The sequence below is a fragment of the Oncorhynchus kisutch genome, unplaced genomic scaffold, assembly GCF_002021735.2.
Source record: "Oncorhynchus kisutch isolate 150728-3 unplaced genomic scaffold, Okis_V2 scaffold1992, whole genome shotgun sequence".
Lineage (NCBI taxonomy): Eukaryota > Metazoa > Chordata > Actinopteri > Salmoniformes > Salmonidae > Oncorhynchus > Oncorhynchus kisutch.
The window spans coordinates 15424-37399 of NW_022263937.1; the positions used below are offsets into that span (position 1 = coordinate 15424).

A 21976-nucleotide genomic window follows, 5' to 3' on the forward strand; every position below is an offset into this window, starting at 1 on the left:
CACCAGGGTCTCTAGCCCATAGAAAAGGCCTCTCCACACCAGGGTCTCTAGCCCATGAAAGCCCTCCACACCAGGGTCTCTAGCCCATAGAAAGCCTCTCCACACCAGGCAGCCATAGGAAAATGACAGTAGAGGTTTAGTCATATTAAAGCTCTATAGCAGCTCATGGTTATCATGTCACTGCAAGAATGGTGATGGTCATTCCTTCATTCTAGAATCAACTCTTTTTTTCTATGGGTTTACATTCATCATCTCTCTTTATTGCTCTCTCTCTCGCTGTCTCTCTCCCACTCCCTCTGTCTACCTACTTCTTCCCTCGCTCGTTCTTTCTCTATGACAGTGAACTATCGCCACTCGTGGGTTTAAGGGATACTTTACTAGTCTGACTATGGACTCCAGGCGGTAACTTTACCCGGGTTGTTTTACGGACACAGATCATGTCAATGTACTAGAATAAATTTCGTATAACACTACAGTATATTGTAGCGTTCAGTTTTTTTTCACCAAATGGCCTTTAAGTAAGTAGGAAACTGAAGTTTCAATATCCGAAACAAGCCATATCAAACATGTTTCCTTCAAAGCTCCCCTGATATTTTTAATGAAATTCACATCACAGTCCGCGGTTAATTTAAGTTTCAGCTTTCATTTATTCATCTTCAGATGATATCTGAGTTTCATTATTGCTTGCCAAGAGAGTGGTCGTGGCAGGCAGACACATGCCCACATGCAGGAAACGTTGCGGTCAAGCTAGTCTCGTGTAGCCCTACCTAACTATACAAGCTTTCCATGCGCAACCACACTTAGGAACACGGTATCAGGTGGAACTCGGATTTGGACGAGAGAGCGCTCGTAAAGCTTAGTGTAGAGGCGCATAGATTCTGTCTGTCGGATAGCTTGATCATTTACGAGTGTCAGATGTAGCTCGTCCGCATTCAGGAAACGGCGCAGATAAAGGCAGTTGAACGAACAACTAAGATCGATTCACCCGGCGGTTAAAACTGTGGGGTAACCGCGGTCAATACTGGCACTTTTATCTAGTTTTAAAGTGATATACTTTCAGTGTTTTGTATATTTTGTATTCGAGTTGATAATGCTGGATGGTCGAACTGATGAAGTTCACAAGAGACATTTGCCGACTGCTGGGTATTGGAGGCGGTAAGTAAAAGTAACTGCGAGGCCACTGTAAAGTTATTGAACTCATAAATGTCTATGTATTTACGTGTGTAGTGTTTATCGATTATCGATTTCTCGCTGGCGAGTCTACTCGACTGAAGACAAGTTACACAAGTTAACATGCTCCTATGCTGTGTGATAGCCTATTGTGATCACAAATAGGAGTGATATTATTTTGTTTATGTTAGTCATGTATGTTCCTATAAAAGGTTGCCTTGTATTAAAGCGGTTGAAACCATAACAAGTCTGAGGGAGGAACTTGGAAAAATGGTAAAACCTCTCTCAAATTTCATAGTTCGAGTTACGGATGTAAGGACGGATCAGCCGTGATATCAAAATGATAGTTTTATTCATTTTTTGAGCCTGTATAGTGTTTGTTTACATATACTTTGTTTACAAACATTGGAGTAAAACAAGCTTATATTTTGGGTTCTGATGGGTGCAACAGTTGAACTAAGCTCATGAGGATCAATGGATATATAGATATATATATATATATTTAATTAATTTTAGTCCAAAAATGTATGTAGGAACTGCAGATTGGTCCTGTTTTAAATAAAGTATATTTGCTTTTGGGTTCCCGAGTGGCACAGCGGTCTAAGGCACTGCATCTCAGTGCTAGAGTTGTCACTACAGACCCTGGTTTGATTCCAGGCTGTATCACAACTGGCTGTGATTGGATGATCCATAGGGCGGTGCACAATTGACCCAGCGTCGTCCTGGTTAGGGTTTGGCCGCTGTAGGCCGTCATTTGTAAATAAGAATTTGTTCTTAACTGACCTGCCTTGTTAAATAAATCAAAATAAACCATTATTTTGCTCTCTCACTCACAGAATCAGTATGTTTCTTCTTCAGTCCTTTGTGTAGGCTTTTCTGTCTCTCTGCTCGATCTGCATGTGCCGACACGCCACATCGGAATCTGAGACTTTGTTTCCATTATGCTTACAAGACACGGTGCAGTGCACATAGCTAAGGGGACACAGTCCTCTTGGCTCGAGGGTTGTGTGTCTTTGTGGAACAGATCTGGTCCTGTGTTGCTCAGATGGTAGGACCATGGGGCCTGTAATTCCAGGGTAGTGGGTTCAATTGCCGGGACCACCCATATGTAAATTGTATGCACGCATGACTGAAAGTCGCTTTGGATAAAAGAGTGTGCTAAATGGCATATGTTATGACATTAACTCTGGATGAATCTCTACCCTAAATGTAAGAGAACAAATTGATGACTAATTCCAATAGAACGCAGTCACCAGTAATTCCCAGACTCTTGTTTAAATCTAAAGGCCTTCTATTCCCTAGTTCCTGGTTTAGTCTTTTGTCTCAAATTGGTTTTGTGGTGGTGAATTCAGGACGCTTCTTCTATAAGCCAAGGCCACAGAGGACTGCAGTGTGTATAAGCCAAGGCCACAGAGGACTGCAGTGTGTATAAGCCAAGGCCACAGAGGACTGCAGTGTGTATAAGCCAAGGCCACAGAGGACTGTAGTGTGTGTATAAGCCAAGGCCACAGAGGACTGTAGTGTGTGTATAAACCAAGGCCACAGAGGACTGTAGTTTGTATAAACCAAGGCCACAGAGGACTGTAGTGTGTAGCTAGGCCTGGGCTATTGCACTCACTAACTGACATTGCTCAAGATACTCTCTACATGACCAAGATGCACTCTACATGACCAAGATGCACTCTACATGACCAAGATGCACTCTACATGACCAAGATGCACTCTACATGACCAAGATGCACTGCAATTGACCAAGATGCACTCTACTAGACCAAGATATAGGAATCAAACCTGCAATAATTGGGCCATGCTTTTAACAAAATGTCAATACACACTTCTGTGAACACATAATGAACCCTTGTATGTGGATACCTGTAATGTTCCACACTTCCACAGTAGACTAACAGCATGTATTTAAACAGTAATAATCCACACTCTAATTGATACCCCCCGATCAACAAGTTGAGAGAGAGAGAGAGAACATGGATTTTGGGATATACATAACATTCCTCTCTTCCACAGTAAACTAGTTAAACATCATTCCCAGGCTATTTTCAGCACCTCTGATTCCGTCAGATGAAGGTGTTGCAACAGCATCCGAGCAGAGAGCAGAGAGTCAGCAGACAATCTGGTCATTGTTGTTGTGGTATTCAAATGAGAGGCACCTGATCGCTGTCATCACACTGAAGAGGCCGTGTAGGTTTGACGATAACATCTGGGGCTGTCCGCGTTCCAAATGGCGTTCCACCTGGAGGAAATATTTGACTTTCAGTTTGATTGTCTTTTAGCTGCCTGAGAAATCCTCTTCCGTGATGACTCACACACACACACTACAGTCCTCTGTGGCCTTGTTTGGTCAAACCAGAAGGATGTCTTTGTCATAAGAGAATAGAGGGAATGGATTAGAGCTGAACTGATCCATTATACGACAGGGGAAACTTGGATTTTTTTGCTGACACAGACAGAACCCACCCGTCTGTTTCATTGGGCCGATGAGGGTGATGAGGGTGGTATGGAGATGGGTTGTGTTGTGTGTATTCTTTGTGGGTGACTGTGTGGTGGCTAACTACTAACAAAGTGTTCTGCTTTGATTTGACTCCCTTCTGTCTTCTTCTCTGGTCTGTCAGCCTAAGGCATTATGGGTGACGGGGGGGAGGGGTACTTTGTCTCTGAGTGGCAGGAAACCACAGGCATGCAGAGAGAGACATATAAATACCACCAATATTTATCTGTTTATCGTCCCCCGCTATTCGAACTACAACTATTTACACATTGTTAAAACAGCTGATAATATAACACTTGAAATGTCTATTTTTTTCAACCTTTTTAAGTGCAATGTTTACTGTTAATTTTAAATAGTTTTTTGTTTGATGTTGTTGAATTAGTTTCTTCTCACTTGTTTATTTCACCTGCTTTGGCAATGTAAACAGAGTATGTTTCCATGCCAATTAATCCCTTTGAATTAAATTGAGGCAGAGAGCGAGAGGCAGAGAGCGAGAAGCAGAGAGCGAGAGGCAGAGAGCGGGAGAAAGACAGATGTTCAGAGAGAGAAGGAGTGGCAGAGGGAGTGAGACTGAGAGCATGGCAAAGAGAGAGAGACTGAGAGCATGGAAGAGAGAGAGAGACTGAGAACATGGCAGAGAGAGAAGGAGTGGCAGAGGGAGTGAGGCTGAGAGCATGGCAGAGAGAGTGAAGGAGTGGCAGAGGGAGTGAGGCTGAGAGCATGGCAGAGAGAGTGAAGGAGTGGCAGAGGGAGTGAGGCTGAGAGCATGGCAGAGAGAGAAGAGAGTGAGGCTGAGAGCATGGCAGAGAGAGAAGAGAGTGAGGCTGAGAGCATGCAGAGAGAGAGACTGAGAGCAATGGCAGAGAGAGAAGAGAGAGAGGGGGAGGTAAAGTCCTTCCCTATCAAAGTAGTGTAACACAAACAGCTTCTCTGCTGGCCTTGGGAACCAGATACACAGCATGGTTTTCATATCGCACCAGAAAGAAGGGTGGTTTTTCTGACAATGCTGCTGCTCGTTTTTAGCAGTGTAAGTCGTGTTTCAGTCATTGTTTATTTCTAACATAGGCTCAGTAAGAATTGATGGAAACAAAGACACAAAACTAACTAATATAAACTAATATGAGATGTTTAGACGAGGGTCGTTAAGGAGGGCACTGAAAAGTTTTGACACAGAAATTAGTTTCTTATTTGAAGAGATCAGGAAGTACCTTCCAGTTTCTAAAAGTTTCCCCAGTTTTGTGACTACTGAACATGACCCAGGGAGGAGCCGTTGTGTGTTTAAGGGGAGTGAGCCTTGTTGACCAAGGTAATCCAACATTCCAGAATGTTCCGATAGAAATGCATTGTGTAGATAGGATTGTCTATCTATCATGTCGAATAGGGCATGCTCTATATTATTCATTGCATTTCTATCTGCAATGTTCTGAACGTTTCACCTTACAGAACAAGAGCCCAGATGTCAGCCAGCCAGTCAGAAGTGCTGACAACGCTCTCTGTCCTTGTGAGAAGCAAACATACTGGTTGGATCAGGCCCTTTTCCTGTGCTAACTTTGCAGCTTGATCATTCCATTATGAAGAGGGAGAATATCTCATTCCACACATGGTTTAACACTTGCGTCAAGATGAGGTTGTTTGAGGCTGTTTTGAGTATATTTGTCATGGTTGTAGTTGAGTTGGTCTGCATCTCAAATGGCTCCCTGTTCCCTTTATAGTGCACTACTTTTGCCCAGGGTCGATAGGGCTTCGGCATGCTTTGGTTCAGCTGGCGCCTAGCCCAACTCTGCCAGGTGAACCGAACGAGTGTGCTCGCGTACTCCCTTAAAAGACCTTTGCTTAAAAGAAACAGAAAACGGTAATAGTACGTTTTGTTCATCTCGAGTCGCCGTAGCCAGTATACACTTCCTCAAAATAGTTAGAATTCATCGAACTCATGAAATCTGTCTTTCATTTGGACTTTTTTTTTGCTAAGGAGATCTTAGTCAAACAATTGTCCATTTAACTAAGATGTTTGGTGCAGTATTTTTCAAGGGAAAGGGGATACCTAGTCAGTTGTACATCTGAATGCATTTAACCGAAATGTGTCTTCCACATTTAACCCAACCCCTCTTAATCAGAGAGGTGCAGGGGGCTGCCTTAATCGACATCCACGGCACCCAGGGAACAGTTGTTGGCTAACTGCCTTGCTCAAGGGCAGAACGGCAGATTTTTCCACCTTTCCGGCTTAGGGATTCGAACCAGCGACCTTTCGGTTACTGGCTCAATGCCCTAAACCGCTAGGAAATGAGTGTTCTATAAATGAAGTGTTCTAACAGACACTTCATTGAAGAATCCCTACTGTTGACCAATAACCGATGAAGGGGTGTCGACTTCAGCTTGCCTTGTGAAATGTTGCGCGCCCGTACAGCCACATAAACACCTGCCGAAGACCAAAACAAACAAAAACATCACAGAAATACATGCACAAACGGTTTCTGCTGGGAATAACGCAGAGGCCTTTACATAATGTAAAATAACATCCTATTACTTATAGTCCTGTTGGGTCCCAGAGGTCAAACGCACGGACGCATACACACACACACACACACACACACACACACAGGCACACACAGGCACACACACACAGGCACACACACACAGGCACACACACAGACACACACACACACACACACACACACACACACACACACACACACACACACACGTTCCTCCTCTCTTCAGTTGCTCCTCTCTGGGTGTGTTTGAGTCTGGCTGCTAATGCCAAACAGATTGAGTTTCTCTTCCTTCCTCAGGCCCAGGCGACAGGCCTGCTGCTGGTTGGTCGGTGGTGGTTCTATTTCTGGACTTACAGGGATCCTTCTGTAAGGCTGAGTCCCAAATGGCACCATTTCCCTATTTAGTGCACTTCCTTCGACCAGGGGCCATAGGGGAGTGGTGGAGGATAGGGTTTCATTTGGGACGCACCCCAGTTCTTCCGTCACTGAACATCTGTTCTGGCTGCCGTCACCTCACAGGCTGACCGAGGTGGATGGAATCACAAGGCAAACATATTCCTTTAGCCCTCTGTTTTGTTTCATGTCTTCTGGCATTCTTTTTATTGACATTGTTTTGTTGAGAGAGAGAATATTTGAAAACAAATCCATCATTGATAACACCCATATGTTCTATGTGAAATACCGCAGTGTGCAGTCACAGCAGTGAGATTTGTGGCTCGTTACCATGAGAAAAGGGAAGCCAGTGGAGCACAAACAATATTATAAATACCACAAATATTTATCTGTTTATCGTCCCCCGCTATTCGTACTACACCTATTTGCACATTGCTAAATATAGCTGATAATAACACTTGAAATGTCTATATTTTTTAAACCTTTTTGAGTTGTAATTTCGAATAATTTTTTGTTGACGTTGTTCAATTAGTTTCTTCTCACTTTTGTTTGTTTATTTCACTTGCTTTGGCAATATAAACATACAGTATGTTCCCCATGCCAATGTAAACATACAGTATGTTCCCCATGCCAATGTAAACATACAGTATGTTCCCCATGCCAATGTAAACATACAGTATGTCCCCCATGCCAATGTAAACATACAGTATGTTCCCCATGCCAATGTAAACATACAGTATGTTCCCCATGCCAATGTAAACATACAGTATGTTCCCCATGCCAATGTAAACATACAGTATGTTCCCCATGCCAATGTAAACATACAGTATGTTCCCCATGCCAATGTAAACATACAGTATGTTCCCCATGCCAATGTAAACATACAGTATGTTCCCCATGCCAATGTAAACATACAGTATGTTCCCCATGCCAATAAAACCCAATGTAAACATACAGTATGTTCCCCATGCCAATGTAAACATACAGTATGTTCCCCATGCCAATAAAACCCAATGTAAACATACAGTATGTTCCCCATGCCAATGTAAACATACAGTATGTATTCCCATGCCAATAAAACCCAATATAAACATACAGTATGTTCCCCATGCCAATAAAACCAAATATAAACATACAGTATGTTCCCCATGCCAATAAAACCCAATGTAAACATACAGTATGTTCCCCATGCCAATAAAACCCAATATAAACATACAGTATGTTCCCCATGACAATAAAACCCAATATAAACATACAGTATGTCCCCCATGCCAATAAAACCCAATGTAAACATACAGTATGTTCCCCATGCCAATGTAAACATACAGTATGTTCCCCATGCCAATAAAACCCAATGTAAACATACAGTATGTCCCCCCATGCCAATAAAACCCAATGTAAACACACAGTATGTTCCCCATGCCAATAAAACTCAATATAAACATACAGTATGTTCCCCATGCCAATAAAACCCAATATAAACATACAGTATGTTCCCCATGCCAATACAACCCAATGTAAACATACAGTATGTTCCCCATGCCAATAAAACCCAATATAAACATACAGTATGTTCCCCATGACAATAAAACCCAATATAAACATACAGTATGTCCCCCATGACAATAAAACCCAATATAAACATACAGTATGTCCCCCATGCCAATAAAACCCAATATAACATACAGTATGTCCCCCATGCCAATAAAACCCAATATAAACATACAGTATGTCCCCCATGCCAATAAAACCCAATGTAAACATACAGTATGTTCCCCATGCCAATAAAACCCAATGTAAACATACAGTATGTTCCCCATGCCAATGTAAACATACAGTATGTTCCCCATGCCAATGTAAACATACAGTATGTTCCCCATGCCAATAAAACCCAATGTAAACATACAGTATGTTCGCCATGCCAATAAAACCCAATGTAAACATACAGTATGTCCCCCATGCCAATAAAACCCAATGTAAACATACAGTATGTTCCCCATGCCAATAAAACTCAATATAAACATACAGTATGTTCCCCATGCCAATAAAACCCAATGTAAACATACAGTATGTTCCCATGCCAATAAAACCCAATGTAAACATACAGTATGTTCCCCATGCCAATAAAACTCAATGTAAACATACAGTATGTTCCCCATGCCAATAAAACCCAATGTAAACATACAGTATGTTCCCATGCCAATAAAACCCAATGTAAACATACAGTATGTTCCCCATGCCAATAAAACCCAATGTAAACATACAGTATGTTCCCCATGCCAATAAAACCCAATGTAAACATACAGTATGTTCCCCATGCCAATAAACCCAATATAAACATACAGTATGTTCCCCATGCCAATAAAACCCATTGAATTGAGAGAGAGAGAGTCTGAGAGCATGGCAGAGAGAGAAGGATTGGCAGAGGGAGTGAGACTGAGAGCATGGCAGAGAGAGAGACTGAGAGCATGGCAGAGAGAGAGACTGAGAGCATGGCAGAGAGAGAGACTGAGAGCATGGCAGAGAGAGAGACTGAGATCATGGCAGAGAGAGAGACTGAGATCATGGCAGAGAGAGAGAGGGGGAGGTAAAGTCCTTCCCTATCAAAGTAGTGTAACACAAACAGCTTCTCTGATGGCCTTGGGAACCAGATACACAACATGTGGTTTTCATTTCGGCACCAGATTTTTTTTTTGTCCAACACCGTTGCTGCTTGTGTCACGTATACTCCCTCCCCGGGCTCGAGGTCGTCAGGCTCATTATTACGCACACCTGTCACCATTGTTATGCACATCAGCGCCTCATCAGACTCACCTGGACTCCATCATCTCCCTGATTACCTTCCCTATATCAGTCATCCCTTTTGGTTCCTTCCCCAGGCGTTATTGACTCTGTTTGTGTTCCATGGCTGTACACAACGTGTGTGTCTCGTTCTGGTCTATGCTTGTTTAGTTATTAAAGATCCACTCCCTGTACGTGCTTCCTGACTCCCAGTGTAGATGGTACTCCTTGTTTAGTTATTAAAGATCCACTCCCTGTACGTGCTTCCTGACTCCCAGTGTAGATGGTACTCCTTGTTTAGTTATTAAAGATCCACTCCCTGTACGTGCTTCCTGACTCCCAGTGTAGATGGTACCCCTTGTTTAGTTATTAAAGATTCACTCCCTGTACGTGCTTCCTGACTCCCAGCGTAGATGGTACTCCTTGTTTAGTTATTAAAGATCCACTCCCTGTACGTGCTTCCTGACTCCCAGCGTAGACGGTACGGCTTGTTTCTTAGTAAGTCGTGTTTCAGTCATTGTTTCATTCTAACATAGGCTCAGTAAAAATGTATGGAAAAAAAGACACAAAACTAATATGAGACGTTTAGACGAGGGTTGTTAAGTAGGGCACTGACAAGTTTTGACACGGAAATGAGTTTCTTATTTGAAGAGATCAGGAAGTACCTTCTAGCTTCAATCAGTTTCTCAAAGTTTCCCCAGAACTCAAATGGGTTTCACTTGAAATGAAACTGAATGAATGAGCGATCAGGCTGGATCCACCAGGCGAGCGTTTTCCTGATTGTGAGGCTTGAGTGAATAAGCCAGAAACAAGGACGCTGATGGAAATAAAGAATGAAACCATTGTAGGCAGCTTCCCTGTGTGCAGGAATACTATGGACCCTGCCAGGCCCAGCACCAATAGGTCTAGGCTGCTTCTTAAATGGCACCCTTTTCCCTATGTAGTGCACTACTATTGACACTAGCGATAGGGAATAGGGCTCCATTTGGGACACAGATCCGGAGTACAAGGTACAGGAGGTTATCAGGGTCCGGTAAGGGAACCACCCAGGTGGCAGACAGGGGGGTGTTTAAGGGCAAGGTTCTGATCTGTCTGTGCTGCCCTCAACAAGCTACAGTTGGTCTGGATTGAACCTTTTTGTTAAAGTGTGTTCCAAATGTCACCCTATTCCCTGTATAGTGCTCTAATTCTGACTATGACCCAAAATAGTGAAATATATAATATAGGGTGCCATTTGGGATGCACTATATGAGTGTGTTGGGGGGAGGGGGAAGTGTCTAATTTCTTGTTGGTAAGGTAACGATACACTTCCTGTACGGATCCACTGGTCCAATATGTTTCCACCCAAAGAACAAAGGAGAGTCTCTAGCAGCATGTGCACTGTACTGTGTTCTCTCTTCTCCTCCCTGTCCTCTTTATTCCTTCTCTTTTCCCTCCAGTCTCCATCTCAATGAGACTAACCTGTAGGGGAGAGTGGGGTATGTTGAGACATTTCTTACATTCAGCATCACTACGTCAAGGGAAATATAGTATTCTTTCTAACAACAACATCTATATATATTTCAGGATGTTGTGTATCCCTGGAAAGAATCAGAATCCATTCAAACATGGATATATCTGGGCTGCTGCCTCCTTCTCCTCCTCCTCATCTTTCTCCTCCTCTTCCTCTGTCTCTTTCTCCTCCCTGTTCTCTTTGTTCTCCTCCTCCAAAGCCTCTAACTTTCTCAGTGAGACCAACCTGTAAAGATCATGTTACAAAAGTAACACTAAACAAACACCAACGTGTTTTGTTTGGTTAATTTGTGTTCGATCTCTGGTTCTGTGTGTTTCTAGATGGGCCAGGTGAGCAGGAGGAGATGGAGCGGGGAGGAGGAAGAGGAGGAAGAGGGGGTCCAGGTCCAGCCGCGGGTGGAGAGGTCCTGAGTGGGGAGGAGGAGATGGAGCGGGGAGGAGGAAGAGGAGGAAGAGGGGGTCCAGGTCCAGCCGCGGGTGGAGAGGTCCTGAGTGGGGAGGAGGAGTTCAGTGAGGAGGAGAAGACCAGAAGGAGAGCAGAGAGACGCAGGGCTAAGAGAAAGGTGAGTGGAACACACACACACTTGTACTACGTCACACCTATACCACATCATAATCAACCTGGTAACACTTCAAATGAAGTTTCTCTTCTACCTGTGGAACCTGTAATAACACTGTCATTACTACAGTAACATTGTTGCTACATAGTCATTAAGAAATGTCTGTGTAATTAATGTTAATGAATAATTAATGACGTAATAGAGTTGAATAATGGAGTTGGTTTTTGATATTGCACCAGAGAAATAAGGAACCAGTGACTATTTGTTTATCTCTGTCATACCTGGTCTGGTCCACCTGTCATTATCTCTGTCATACCTGGTCCACCTGTCATTATCTCTGTCATACCTGGTCCACCTGTCATTATACCTGGTCTGGTCCACCTGTCATTATCTCTGTCATACCTGGTCCACCTGTCATTATCTCTGTCATACCTGGTCCACCTGTCATTATCTCTGTCATACCTGGTCCACCTGTCATTATCTCTGTCGTACCTGGTCCACCTGTCATTATCTCTGTCGTACCTGGTCCACCTGTCATTATCTCTGTCGTACCTGGTCCACCTGTCATCATCTCTGTCGTACCTGGTCCACCTGTCATCATCTCTGTCGTACCTGGTCCACCTGTCATTATCTCTGTCGTACCTGGTCCACCTGTCATTATCTCTGTCGTACCTGGTCCACCTGTCATTATCTCTGTCGTACCTGGTCCACCTGTCATTATCTCTGTCGTACCTGGTCCACCTGTCATTATCTCTGTCGTACCTGGTCCACCTGCCATCATCATCTCTGTCGTACCTGGTCCACCTGCCATCATCATCTCTGTCGTACCTGGTCCACCTGCCATCATCATCTCTGTCGTACCTGGTCCACCTGCCATCATCATCTCTGTCGTACCTGGTCCATCTGCCATCAGCATCTCTGTCGTACCTGGTCCACCTGTCATTATCTCTGTCATACCTGATCCACCTGCCATCATCATCTCTGTCGTACCTGGTCCATCATCATCTCTGTCGTACCTGGTCCACCTGCCATCATCTCTGTCGTACCTGGTCCACCTGTCATTATCTCTGTCGTACCTGGTCCACCTGCCATCATCTCTGTCGTACCTGGTCCACCTGCCATCATCATCTCTGTCGTACCTGGTCCACCTGCCATCATCATCTCTGTCGTACCTGGTCCACCTGCCATCATCATCTCTGTCGTCCTTACCCTCCCTCAACACACCTTTTACCATTCTCTCTTTACAGAGACAGAAAGAACGAAAGAAACTGGAGAAGGAGAAGAGCGCGGATGCTGAGCAGGAGGGAGAAGCGTCAGAGTCTGAGAGTGAAAGTGAGGAGGAGGAGGAGGTAGAGAGGGTAGTACCTCCTGCCAAGAACAAGCCCACGCCTCCTCTCACTGTGTCTGGGAACAAGAGCAACCGCCAGCCCCCTGTCAGGACCCCAGAGGAGGTAGGGGAGGGAGGGAAGGACATGGAAGGCAGGGAGGTATGGAGGGGAGGATACACCAGAGAAACAAATAGATATAGGATGATAGAAAGTATTTATTTGTCTCTTTCTGTCTATTATATCTGCGGCCCAAATGACACCCCATTCCCTATATAATGCCCTACTTCTGACCAGAGCTATATGATTCTATGGGCCCTGGTCATAAGCAGTGCATTATAAGGGTGCCGTTGTGGTTTACATCTCCTCCTCTAGGAGCCAGAGTGGGACGTCCGCAGTGCGTTTGTGGCCAACGCTGCCAGTCACATCAGACCCAAAGCCAGGACTAGTGCAGGCCACGCCTCTAGAGAGAACAAGGAGAACGAGTCTAGGACCAGCGAGGTGCGGAGGGCTGGATACACACACACACACACACACACACACACGCACACACAGAGGCAGTGTTAACTGAGTTGTCTCATTTCAGGTGGAGAGTTCAGACCCTGTGAAGAAGGGAGCTTCACTAACAGGTGACATGAACACAATTGTCTCAGAATGATTATTTCTATTCACTGAAATGACCCCAGTTTAACACTGTATGTGTGTGTTCTCCTCCAGAGAAGGGTATTCAGTTGTTTAAGCAGGGCCAGTACTCTCAGGCTGTGGACATGTTCTCTGAGGCTATCCACTGTGACCCCAAAGACCACAGGTACACCTTAAAGCTTGACCTCTGACCCTAAATACAACGTATCGCACCAACTATGCTCTCTGACCTGAAATTAGATTTCTGTCAACTTGTGTTTTAATGTGTCCTCTCTCTCTCTTTCTTCCTTCCCTCTCGCTATCTGTTTCTCTTTCTCTTTCAGGTTCTTTGGGAATCGTTCATACTGCTACTGGTGTCTGGAGCTCTACCCCTCTGCCCTATCAGACGCTCAGAGGTCCATCCAGCTCGCCCCTGATTGGCCAAAGGGATACTTCCGCAAGGGGAGTGCACTGATGGGGTTGAAGGTCAGTGTCTGAGCTCTCTACTGTGAACGTGAACATTCCTGTAGGTGTGTGTCTGTCGGTCTGTCTGTGAAATCTGACTCCATCTTCCTCCCCTCTTCTCTCTCCAGCGGTATGGTGAGGCAGAGGGGGCCATGCAGCAGGTGTTGAAGCTGGATCAGGACTGTGAGGAGGCCTCCATTGAGCTCTTCAACTGCAAGGTCCTGCAGCTCATGGTGAGGGGAGACTGGGGTCAGGGGTCAAATCAAATCATATTAGTCACTTGCGCCGAATACAACAGGTGTAGTAGACCTTACAGTGAAATGCTTACTTACGAACCCCTAACCAACAATGTAGTTAAAAAGAAATTAATATGAAGAAATAAAATAACAAGTAATTAAAGAGCAGCAGTAAAATAACAATGGCGAGACTATATACGGACGGGGTACCGGTACAGAGTCAATGTGTCGGGGCACCAGTTAGTTGAGGTAATATGTAAATGTAGGTAGAGTTATTTAAGTGACTATGCATAGATGATAACAACAGAGAGTAGCAGCAGTGTAAAAGAGAGAGGGGGGGGGCAATGCAAATAGTCTGGGTAGCCATTTGGTTAGATGTTCAGGAGTCTTATGGCGAGGTCGGAGAGGGCAGTGTGGAGTGCAATAGAGATTGCATCATCTGTGGATCTGTTGGTGTGATATGCAAATTGGAGTGGGTCTAGGGTTTCTAGAATAATGGTGTTGATGTGAGTCATGACCAGCCTTTCAAAGCACTTTATGCCTACAGACGTGAGTGCTACAGGTAGGAAGTCATTTAGGCAGGTTATCTTAGTGTTCTTGGGCACAGACACGATGTTGGTCTGCTTAAAACATGTTGGTATTACAGACTTGGACAGGGAGAGGTTGAAAATGTCAGTGAAGACACTTGCCAGTTGGTCAGCGCACGTCCTGGTAATCCGTCTGGCCCTGCGGCCTTGTGAATGTTGACCTGTTTAAAACCTCTTGGAACTACCCATCCCGGATCCGGTATAATTGTCATCAACTACACTAATTAGCATAGCGAAATAATCTTACTAGAAAATATTCATATTCATGAAATATAGTGAAACACAGCTTAGCCTTTTGTTAATCACTCTGTCGTCTCAGATTTGGAAATTATGCTTTACAGCCAAAGCAAGACAAGCGTTTCTGTAAGTTTATCGATAGCCTAGCATAGCATCATGTCCAGCTAGCAGCAGGAAGCTTGGTCACAAATCAGAAAAGCAATCACGACAACGCCGAATCCAAATTATATTCATAATATCGACAGAAACATGGCAAGCGTTTTTTATAATCAATCCTCAAGGTGTTTTTCAAATATCTATTTGATAATATATCAACTGGGACAATTGGCTTTTGAGTAGGACCGAGAGTAAAAATGGCTACCTCTGTCTTTTACGCAAGAATCACTCTGAGAGCCCTCAGCTGGCCACTTACGCAATGTGGTCCTTTACGCTCATTCTTCAACATAAAGGCGTGAAACTACGTCTAAAGGCTGTAGACACCTTAGGGAATACGTAGAAAAAGGAATCTGGTTGATATCCCTTTCAATGGTCAATAGGGATGCATAGGAAAACAGATCGTTCAAAATAAGAGTCACTTCCTGATTGGATTTTCCTCAGGCTTTCGCCTGCATTATCAGTTCTGTTATACTCACAGACAATCTTTTTACAGTTTTGGAAACTTTAGTGTTTTCTATCCTAAGCTGTCAATTATATGCATATTCTAGCATCTGGTCCTGAAAAATAGGCCGTTAGGATAGAATTATGGTCAGATTTGCCAAATGGAGGGTGAGGGAGAGCTTTGTATGCGTCTTTGTGTGTGGAGTAAAGTTGGTCCAGTTTTTTTCCTCTCTGGGTGAGCATTTTCCTGTTTATGGCGGAATACAGCTCATTCAGTGTGGTCTTAGTGCCAGCGGTGGTGGTATGTAGACAGCTATGAAAAATACAGATGATAACTCTCTTGGTAGACAGTGTGGTCTACAGCTTATCATGAGATCCTCTACTTCAGGTGAGCAAAACCTTGAGACTTCCTTAGATATGGTGCACCAGGAGTTATTTACAAAAATACATAGTCCACCGCCCCTTGTCTTTTTTTTATTTTTATTAACTAGGCAAGTCAGTTAAGAACAAATCCTTATTTTCAATGACAGCCTAGGACTGTACTGAACTGCCAGAACCACAGATTTATTTTACCGTGTCAGCTCGTGGATTCGATCTTACAACCTTTCGGTTACTAGTCCAACGCTCTAACCACTAGGCTACCTGCCTCTACCCACTAGGCTACCTGCCTCTAACCACTAGGCTACCTGCCGCTCCAGGTCTGAACGACAACGCTGTTCTTTCCTGCCGATACAGCGTATAACCAGTCACCTGTTGATAATGTCGTCGTTCAGCCACGGCTCTGTGAAGCATAAAATATTACAGTCCTGTATGTCCCATTGGTAGTTTAATCTTCCGCGTAGGTCATCGATTTTATTTTCAAGAGTTTGCATGTTTGCTAACAGAATGAAAGGAATTGGAGGTTTATTCGATCGCCTACAATCGGGTCAGGCTCTAGTCTTTTGTTATAGGATAACTTTGGTGTTGATTGGTGAACTTGTGATGAGATTTTTTTGTCTTTTCTGTTTTGTTTCTGAGATATGATCTGATATCAGTTTATCAATTCACCCCTTCTCTCTCCTGTAGGATCTGGGTTTTGAAGAGGGGCAGAGTGTGTTGCTGTTGGAGAAGTTTACCACGGTTCAGGCTGCTCTCGGCTCCCCTGAGGCTGATAGAGGTATTGGGACAGGCTGATCTACCAGACCCCACCACAGGGGGCGTACTATAGACATGCTGCACTACCAGACCCCACCACAGGGGGCGTAGTATAGACATGCTGCACTACCAGACCCACCACAGGGGACGTAGTATAGACAGGCTGTACTACCAGACCCCACCACAGGGGGTGTAGTATAGACATGCTGCACTACCAGACCCCACCACAGGGGACATAGTATAGACAGGCTGTACTACCAGACCCCACCACAGGGGGTGTAGTATAGACATGCTGCACTACCAGACCCCACCACAGGGGGCATAGTATAGACAGGCTACTCTACCAGACCCCACCACAGGGGGCGTAGCCATTGCATTTAAAGAGTTTGATTTACCAAATATACTACAACAATATAGAAATACTTACTGTACATCTAACATTGATTTGTTGTGAGGTTTCGCTACAATATTTCATAGTAAAGTGAACCTTTTCCTATTCTTGCTGCAGTGGTGGACCTCTCCTCCCCTGAGGACTCTACTGGGTGAGTATGTTGAACTGGGTATCATACCTGGGTTGTTAGTGTGGCTCTCTACCATGTTATCCCACTGAGCTAAAGTCTAGGCATTAGCTTCGGGAGCTAACATGTATCTTCATGTCTCAGACAAGGTTATCTCGTCATTTGAGACCAGCTTTGTTGAGGCCACCGCCACTCTGTTTGTTATTCGTCATCTAAATGGTCCTATAATACATCATTTCATTTACATCCCTACAGTTCTAGAAGCTATAGACGGTCCCAAATGGCCCCCTATTCCAGGGTTTCCGTTAGGAAAATGTTGCGCTGGACATTTGTCAAGAAGCATTTGAATTTACCGGACATTTGAGAAATTTAACGGACCTCATATGCATTGGGTGCTTAAGCTGATTAGGGCGTCCACCATCTGTCAGAATGACAGAAATCACATTTAAATTATGGTAATTCATATTAACAGAACATGCAAGTCGAAGATGCAACAATGTGTGGTACTTATTACCAAATTCTGATGAGCACTTTGAAGATGTTAGAATAACTGTCCAAATGTATTTTTCCTCAACCAACAAGATGAGTAACAAACGGCAAAATAACTAGTAGTAGAAACGTTCACCTATTCTATTGGTCAACTTGTGGAGAAAGAAATAGCCTATACCAAACACTCTGGGACAGTTGTGGGAAGATAGATTCCAAATTCATAGTCGATCACCAAGCATTTCTGTGAAAAACCCAACGATAAAGCCTTGTGTTCCTATAAACATTTTTGGGTTTCGCGCTGTTGATGGTAGGTGCACTTGATTCAGCAGCCCTAGTGCCGGGAAGGCAAAGTGTTTCCATTTTAAACCATTTCATGTGTCTAAAGGTAGAACTCCGCCTACTCGGCAGGCCCAGAGAGCAAATCAAGTGCACCTATAGGCCTACCGCTGCCCAATCAGATAGCTCAGATCACAGAGTCTGCACAGTTTCCTCGCTCCATAGACTGTAAAAAGAAGCCTTGAACTCACAGCAAAGTTGATCCTGTGAGATTTCAAAACGTTTAAAACCACGAGTAGAGAGACAACGAATACAGCAGAGAGCTGCTTTTTTCTTGACTGAGTTCATGTTTAAGTTGTTATTCAGCACTGTCAACACTTAGTTCATCCGTTTTATAAGCCATAAAATGTGAGTGTTTCAATAAGCTTGCGTCGTTGTTATTTCTCTGGTCATAGGAGTAACAACATAGGAGTAACAACATAGGAGTAACAACATTTAATTGGTTCATGAGGCAGAAGTAATGCAGTGCGACTTAAGCCTCACCATCAGCTGGAAGACTGTGTCCCCTTTTCTCAGCTGAAGGAGGGACAGAGGAGAGATGGTGAGGAGGGAGAGAGGAGGGACGGTGACGAGGGAGAGAGGCAGCCTCCGCTGCTCCTTCCCTTCCCTCAGATTGACCATCAGATGCTCCCTCCCCTCAGACTGACCATCAGATGCTCCCTCCCCTCAGACTGACCATCAGATGTTCCCTCCCCTCAGACTGACCATCAGATGTTCCCTCCCCTCAGACTGACCATCAGATGCTCCCTCCCCTCAGACTGACCATCAGATGTTCCCTCCCCTCAGACTGACCATCAGATGCTCCCTCCCCTCAGACTGACCATCAGATGTTCCCTCCCCTCAGACTGACCATCAGATGTTCCCTCCCCTCAGACTGACCATCAGATGTTCCCTCCCCTCAGACTGACCATCAGATGTTCCCTCCCCTCAGACTGACCATCAGATGTTCCCTCCCCTCAGACTGACCATCAGATGCAGGCCATCAGTACAGTACAAAAAATAAGCAAATTATTATGCTCACTCAGCTGTGCCTCACAAGCAATAGAACAAATTATCTATTACCAGTGTGACCATATACCTACAATTTTTGAAATGGTCTGAGAAGAACAACATTGGCAGGCCAATTCAAGTGCAGCCAATATTCAGTGATGATATATAGGCCCTATAGCCTACTGTACAAACCTCATTGCTACAGAACTGTGTTTAATTAGTTAATGTTGCAAAGGCTTATGTTTATGTCATGTTTTTTTAAATCTGAGCCGTAGATCTCTGCTTGCATTTTGACTCCATGATCTTGACTCAGAAAAGGTTGTTGACCGCTGGTGAACAATTTTTTCCTCACATTATAAATGCAACAATGTGCACAAGGCAGTAGGCCATGCGTGAATGTTTGTTCCATAATGACATTAGCGGGAGAACACCATTGTCAAAAGGGCACTGCACATGCGAGCGGTTTCATGTGACAGAGATGAAAATATTTGTTAGAAATTTTGAAAGAGGGGGCATCTGATATGCAACAACTAGCATGGGTTGCTGGTATGACTAGGATTGTGCCTTTGTCTACTGGACGAGAAAGAAAGTTGATATAAAATAATTGCCTCCACAGTCTGATTTTGGCTAGGCTACTTTAACGCAAAGTAAGACATGCCTAATAATGTGTAGTAAAACCATGGGTTGGAACCGGTTTGGGGAACAGACCCCGAAAATGAAGAACAGAACCAGAACTAAGAACGAAAGTGATCTATACTGTACCGGAACAGAACTGTTATTTTAAAAGCATGGGAACCGGTTAATAATGTTATTTTCTTTCTGGGCATTTTTTTCCAGTCCCACCAAAAACGCAACAAAGTGCCTATGCAAAGCCCCCACTCTGTCACTCAGAAACTTAACCCAGTGTCTGCCTCCCTGCCTGCCTGCCAGCTGAAAATTGTGTGTGTGTGTGTGTGTGTGTGTGTAGGCTAACTGCCCCTCCCTCTGAAGCATAGTCTACTGTAGCTACTGACGTTACACGCTTGATTAAAATATTTTTTATTAGAGAAGAATGGATTAACCTTTTCATTGCTAGTTAAGGATACTATAGTACTATATACATGTTTTTATTGGAATTCTGGTGCTGCTCTGCACACACAAGCTTGTTAGCTAGCTAGCTCTGGTCTAGCTCTCAAACTTTAGGCAGAATTATGTGTATTCAGATTCGGAAGACTAATGTCCTCAGAGAGGCAATTCATTTTGCAGCAGTCATAAAAACATCACATATAACAAATACAAATAAATAGCAAAGGATATTTTCAAGCAAATAGGCAGGGTACGGCAGTTTCCCAGTGTACTGTAGTGGAACTGAGAGTCATGATCAAGGGTTTGTTCTGGTCCAATGTTAGTCAAGCCAACTCTCTGAAGTTCAGATAGGCAGGGTACGGCAGTTTCCCAGTGTACTGTAGTGGAACTGAGAGTCATGATCAAGGGTTTGTTCTGGTCCAATGTTAGTCAAGCCAACTCTCTGAAGTTCAGATAGGCAGGGTACGGCAGTTTCCCAGTGTACTGTAGTGGAACTGAGAGTCATGATCAAGGGTTTGTTCTGGTCCAATGTTAGTCAAGCCAACTCTCTGAAGTTCAGATAGGCAGGGTACGGCAGTTTCCCAGTGTACTGTAGTGGAACTGAGAGTCATGATCAAGGGTTTGTTCTGGTCCAATGTTAGTCAAGCCAACTCTCTGAAGTTCAGATAGGCAGGGTACGGCAGTTTCCCAGTGTACTGTAGTGGAACTGAGAGTCATGATCAAGGGTTTGTTCTGGTCCAATGTTAGTCAAGCCAACTCTCTGAAGTTCAGATAGGCAGGGTACGGCAGTTTCCTAGTGTACTGTAGTGGAACTGAGAGTCATGATCAAGGGTTTGTTCTGGTCCAATGTTAGTCAAGCCAACTCTCTGAAGTTCAGATAGGCAGGGTACGGCAGTTTCCCAGTGTACTGTAGTGGAACTGAGAGTCATGATCAAGGGTTTGTTCTGGTCCAATGTTAGTCAAGCCAACTCTCTGAAGTTCAGATAGGCAGGGTACGGCAGTTTCCCAGTGTACTGTAGTGGAACTGAGAGTCATGATCAAGGGTTTGTTCTGGTCCAATGTTAGTCAAGCCAACTCTCTGAAGTTCAGATAGGCAGGGTACGGCAGTTTCCCAGTGTACTGTAGTGGAACTGAGAGTCATGATCAAGGGTTTGTTCTGGTCCAATGTTAGTCAAGCCAACTCTCTGAAGTTCAGATAGGCAGGGTACGGCAGTTTCCCAGTGTACTGTAGTGGAACTGAGAGTCATGATCAAGGGTTTGTTCTGGTCCAATGTTAGTCAAGCCAACTCTCTGAAGTTCAGATAGGCAGGGTACGGCAGTTTCCTAGTGTACTGTAGTGGAACTGAGAGTCATGATCAAGGGTTTGTTCTGGTCCAATGTTAGTCAAGCCAACTCTCTGAAGTTCAGATAGGCAGGGTACGGCAGTTTCCCAGTGTACTGTAGTGGAACTGAGAGTCATGATCAAGGGTTTGTTCTGGTCCAATGTTAGTCAAGCCAACTCTCTGAAGTTCAGATAGGCAGGGTACGGCAGTTTCCCAGTGTACTGTAGTGGAACTGAGAGTCATGATCAAGGGTTTGTTCTGGTCCAATGTTAGTCCAAGCCAACTCTCTGAAGTTCAGATAGGCAGGGTACGGCAGTTTCCCAGTGTACTGTAGTGGAACTGAGAGTCATGATCAAGGGTTTGTTCTGGTCCAATGTTAGTCAAGCCAACTCTCTGAAGTTCAGATAGGCAGGGTACGGCAGTTTCCTAGTGTACTGTAGTGGAACTGAGAGTCATGATCAAGGGTTTGTTCTGGTCCAATGTTAGTCAAGCCAACTCTCTGAAGTTCAGATAGGCAGGGTACGGCAGTTTCCCAGTGTACTGTAGTGGAACTGAGAGTCATGATCAAGGGTTTGTTCTGGTCCAATGTTAGTCAAGCCAACTCTCTGAAGTTCAGATAGGCAGGGTACGGCAGTTTCCCAGT

At 44.3% G+C, this 21976-nt stretch overlaps 1 protein-coding gene across 1 annotated transcript; it reads left to right on the forward strand.

Moving 5' to 3' along the window:
* The first annotated feature begins 980 nt into the window (after positions 1-980).
* LOC109878246 (hsp70-Hsp90 organizing protein 1) lies at positions 981-18681 on the forward strand. Its single transcript, XM_031819253.1, has 10 exons — positions 981-1155; positions 11173-11414; positions 12659-12862; positions 13112-13237; positions 13323-13365; positions 13454-13544; positions 13702-13843; positions 13951-14055; positions 16545-16635; positions 17122-18681. The coding sequence occupies exons 1-10, from the start codon at positions 1098-1100 to the stop codon at positions 17157-17159; spliced, it is 1140 nt and encodes a 379-aa protein (XP_031675113.1). The 5' UTR covers positions 981-1097; the 3' UTR covers positions 17160-18681.
* Positions 18682-21976: the final 3295 nt, after the last annotated feature.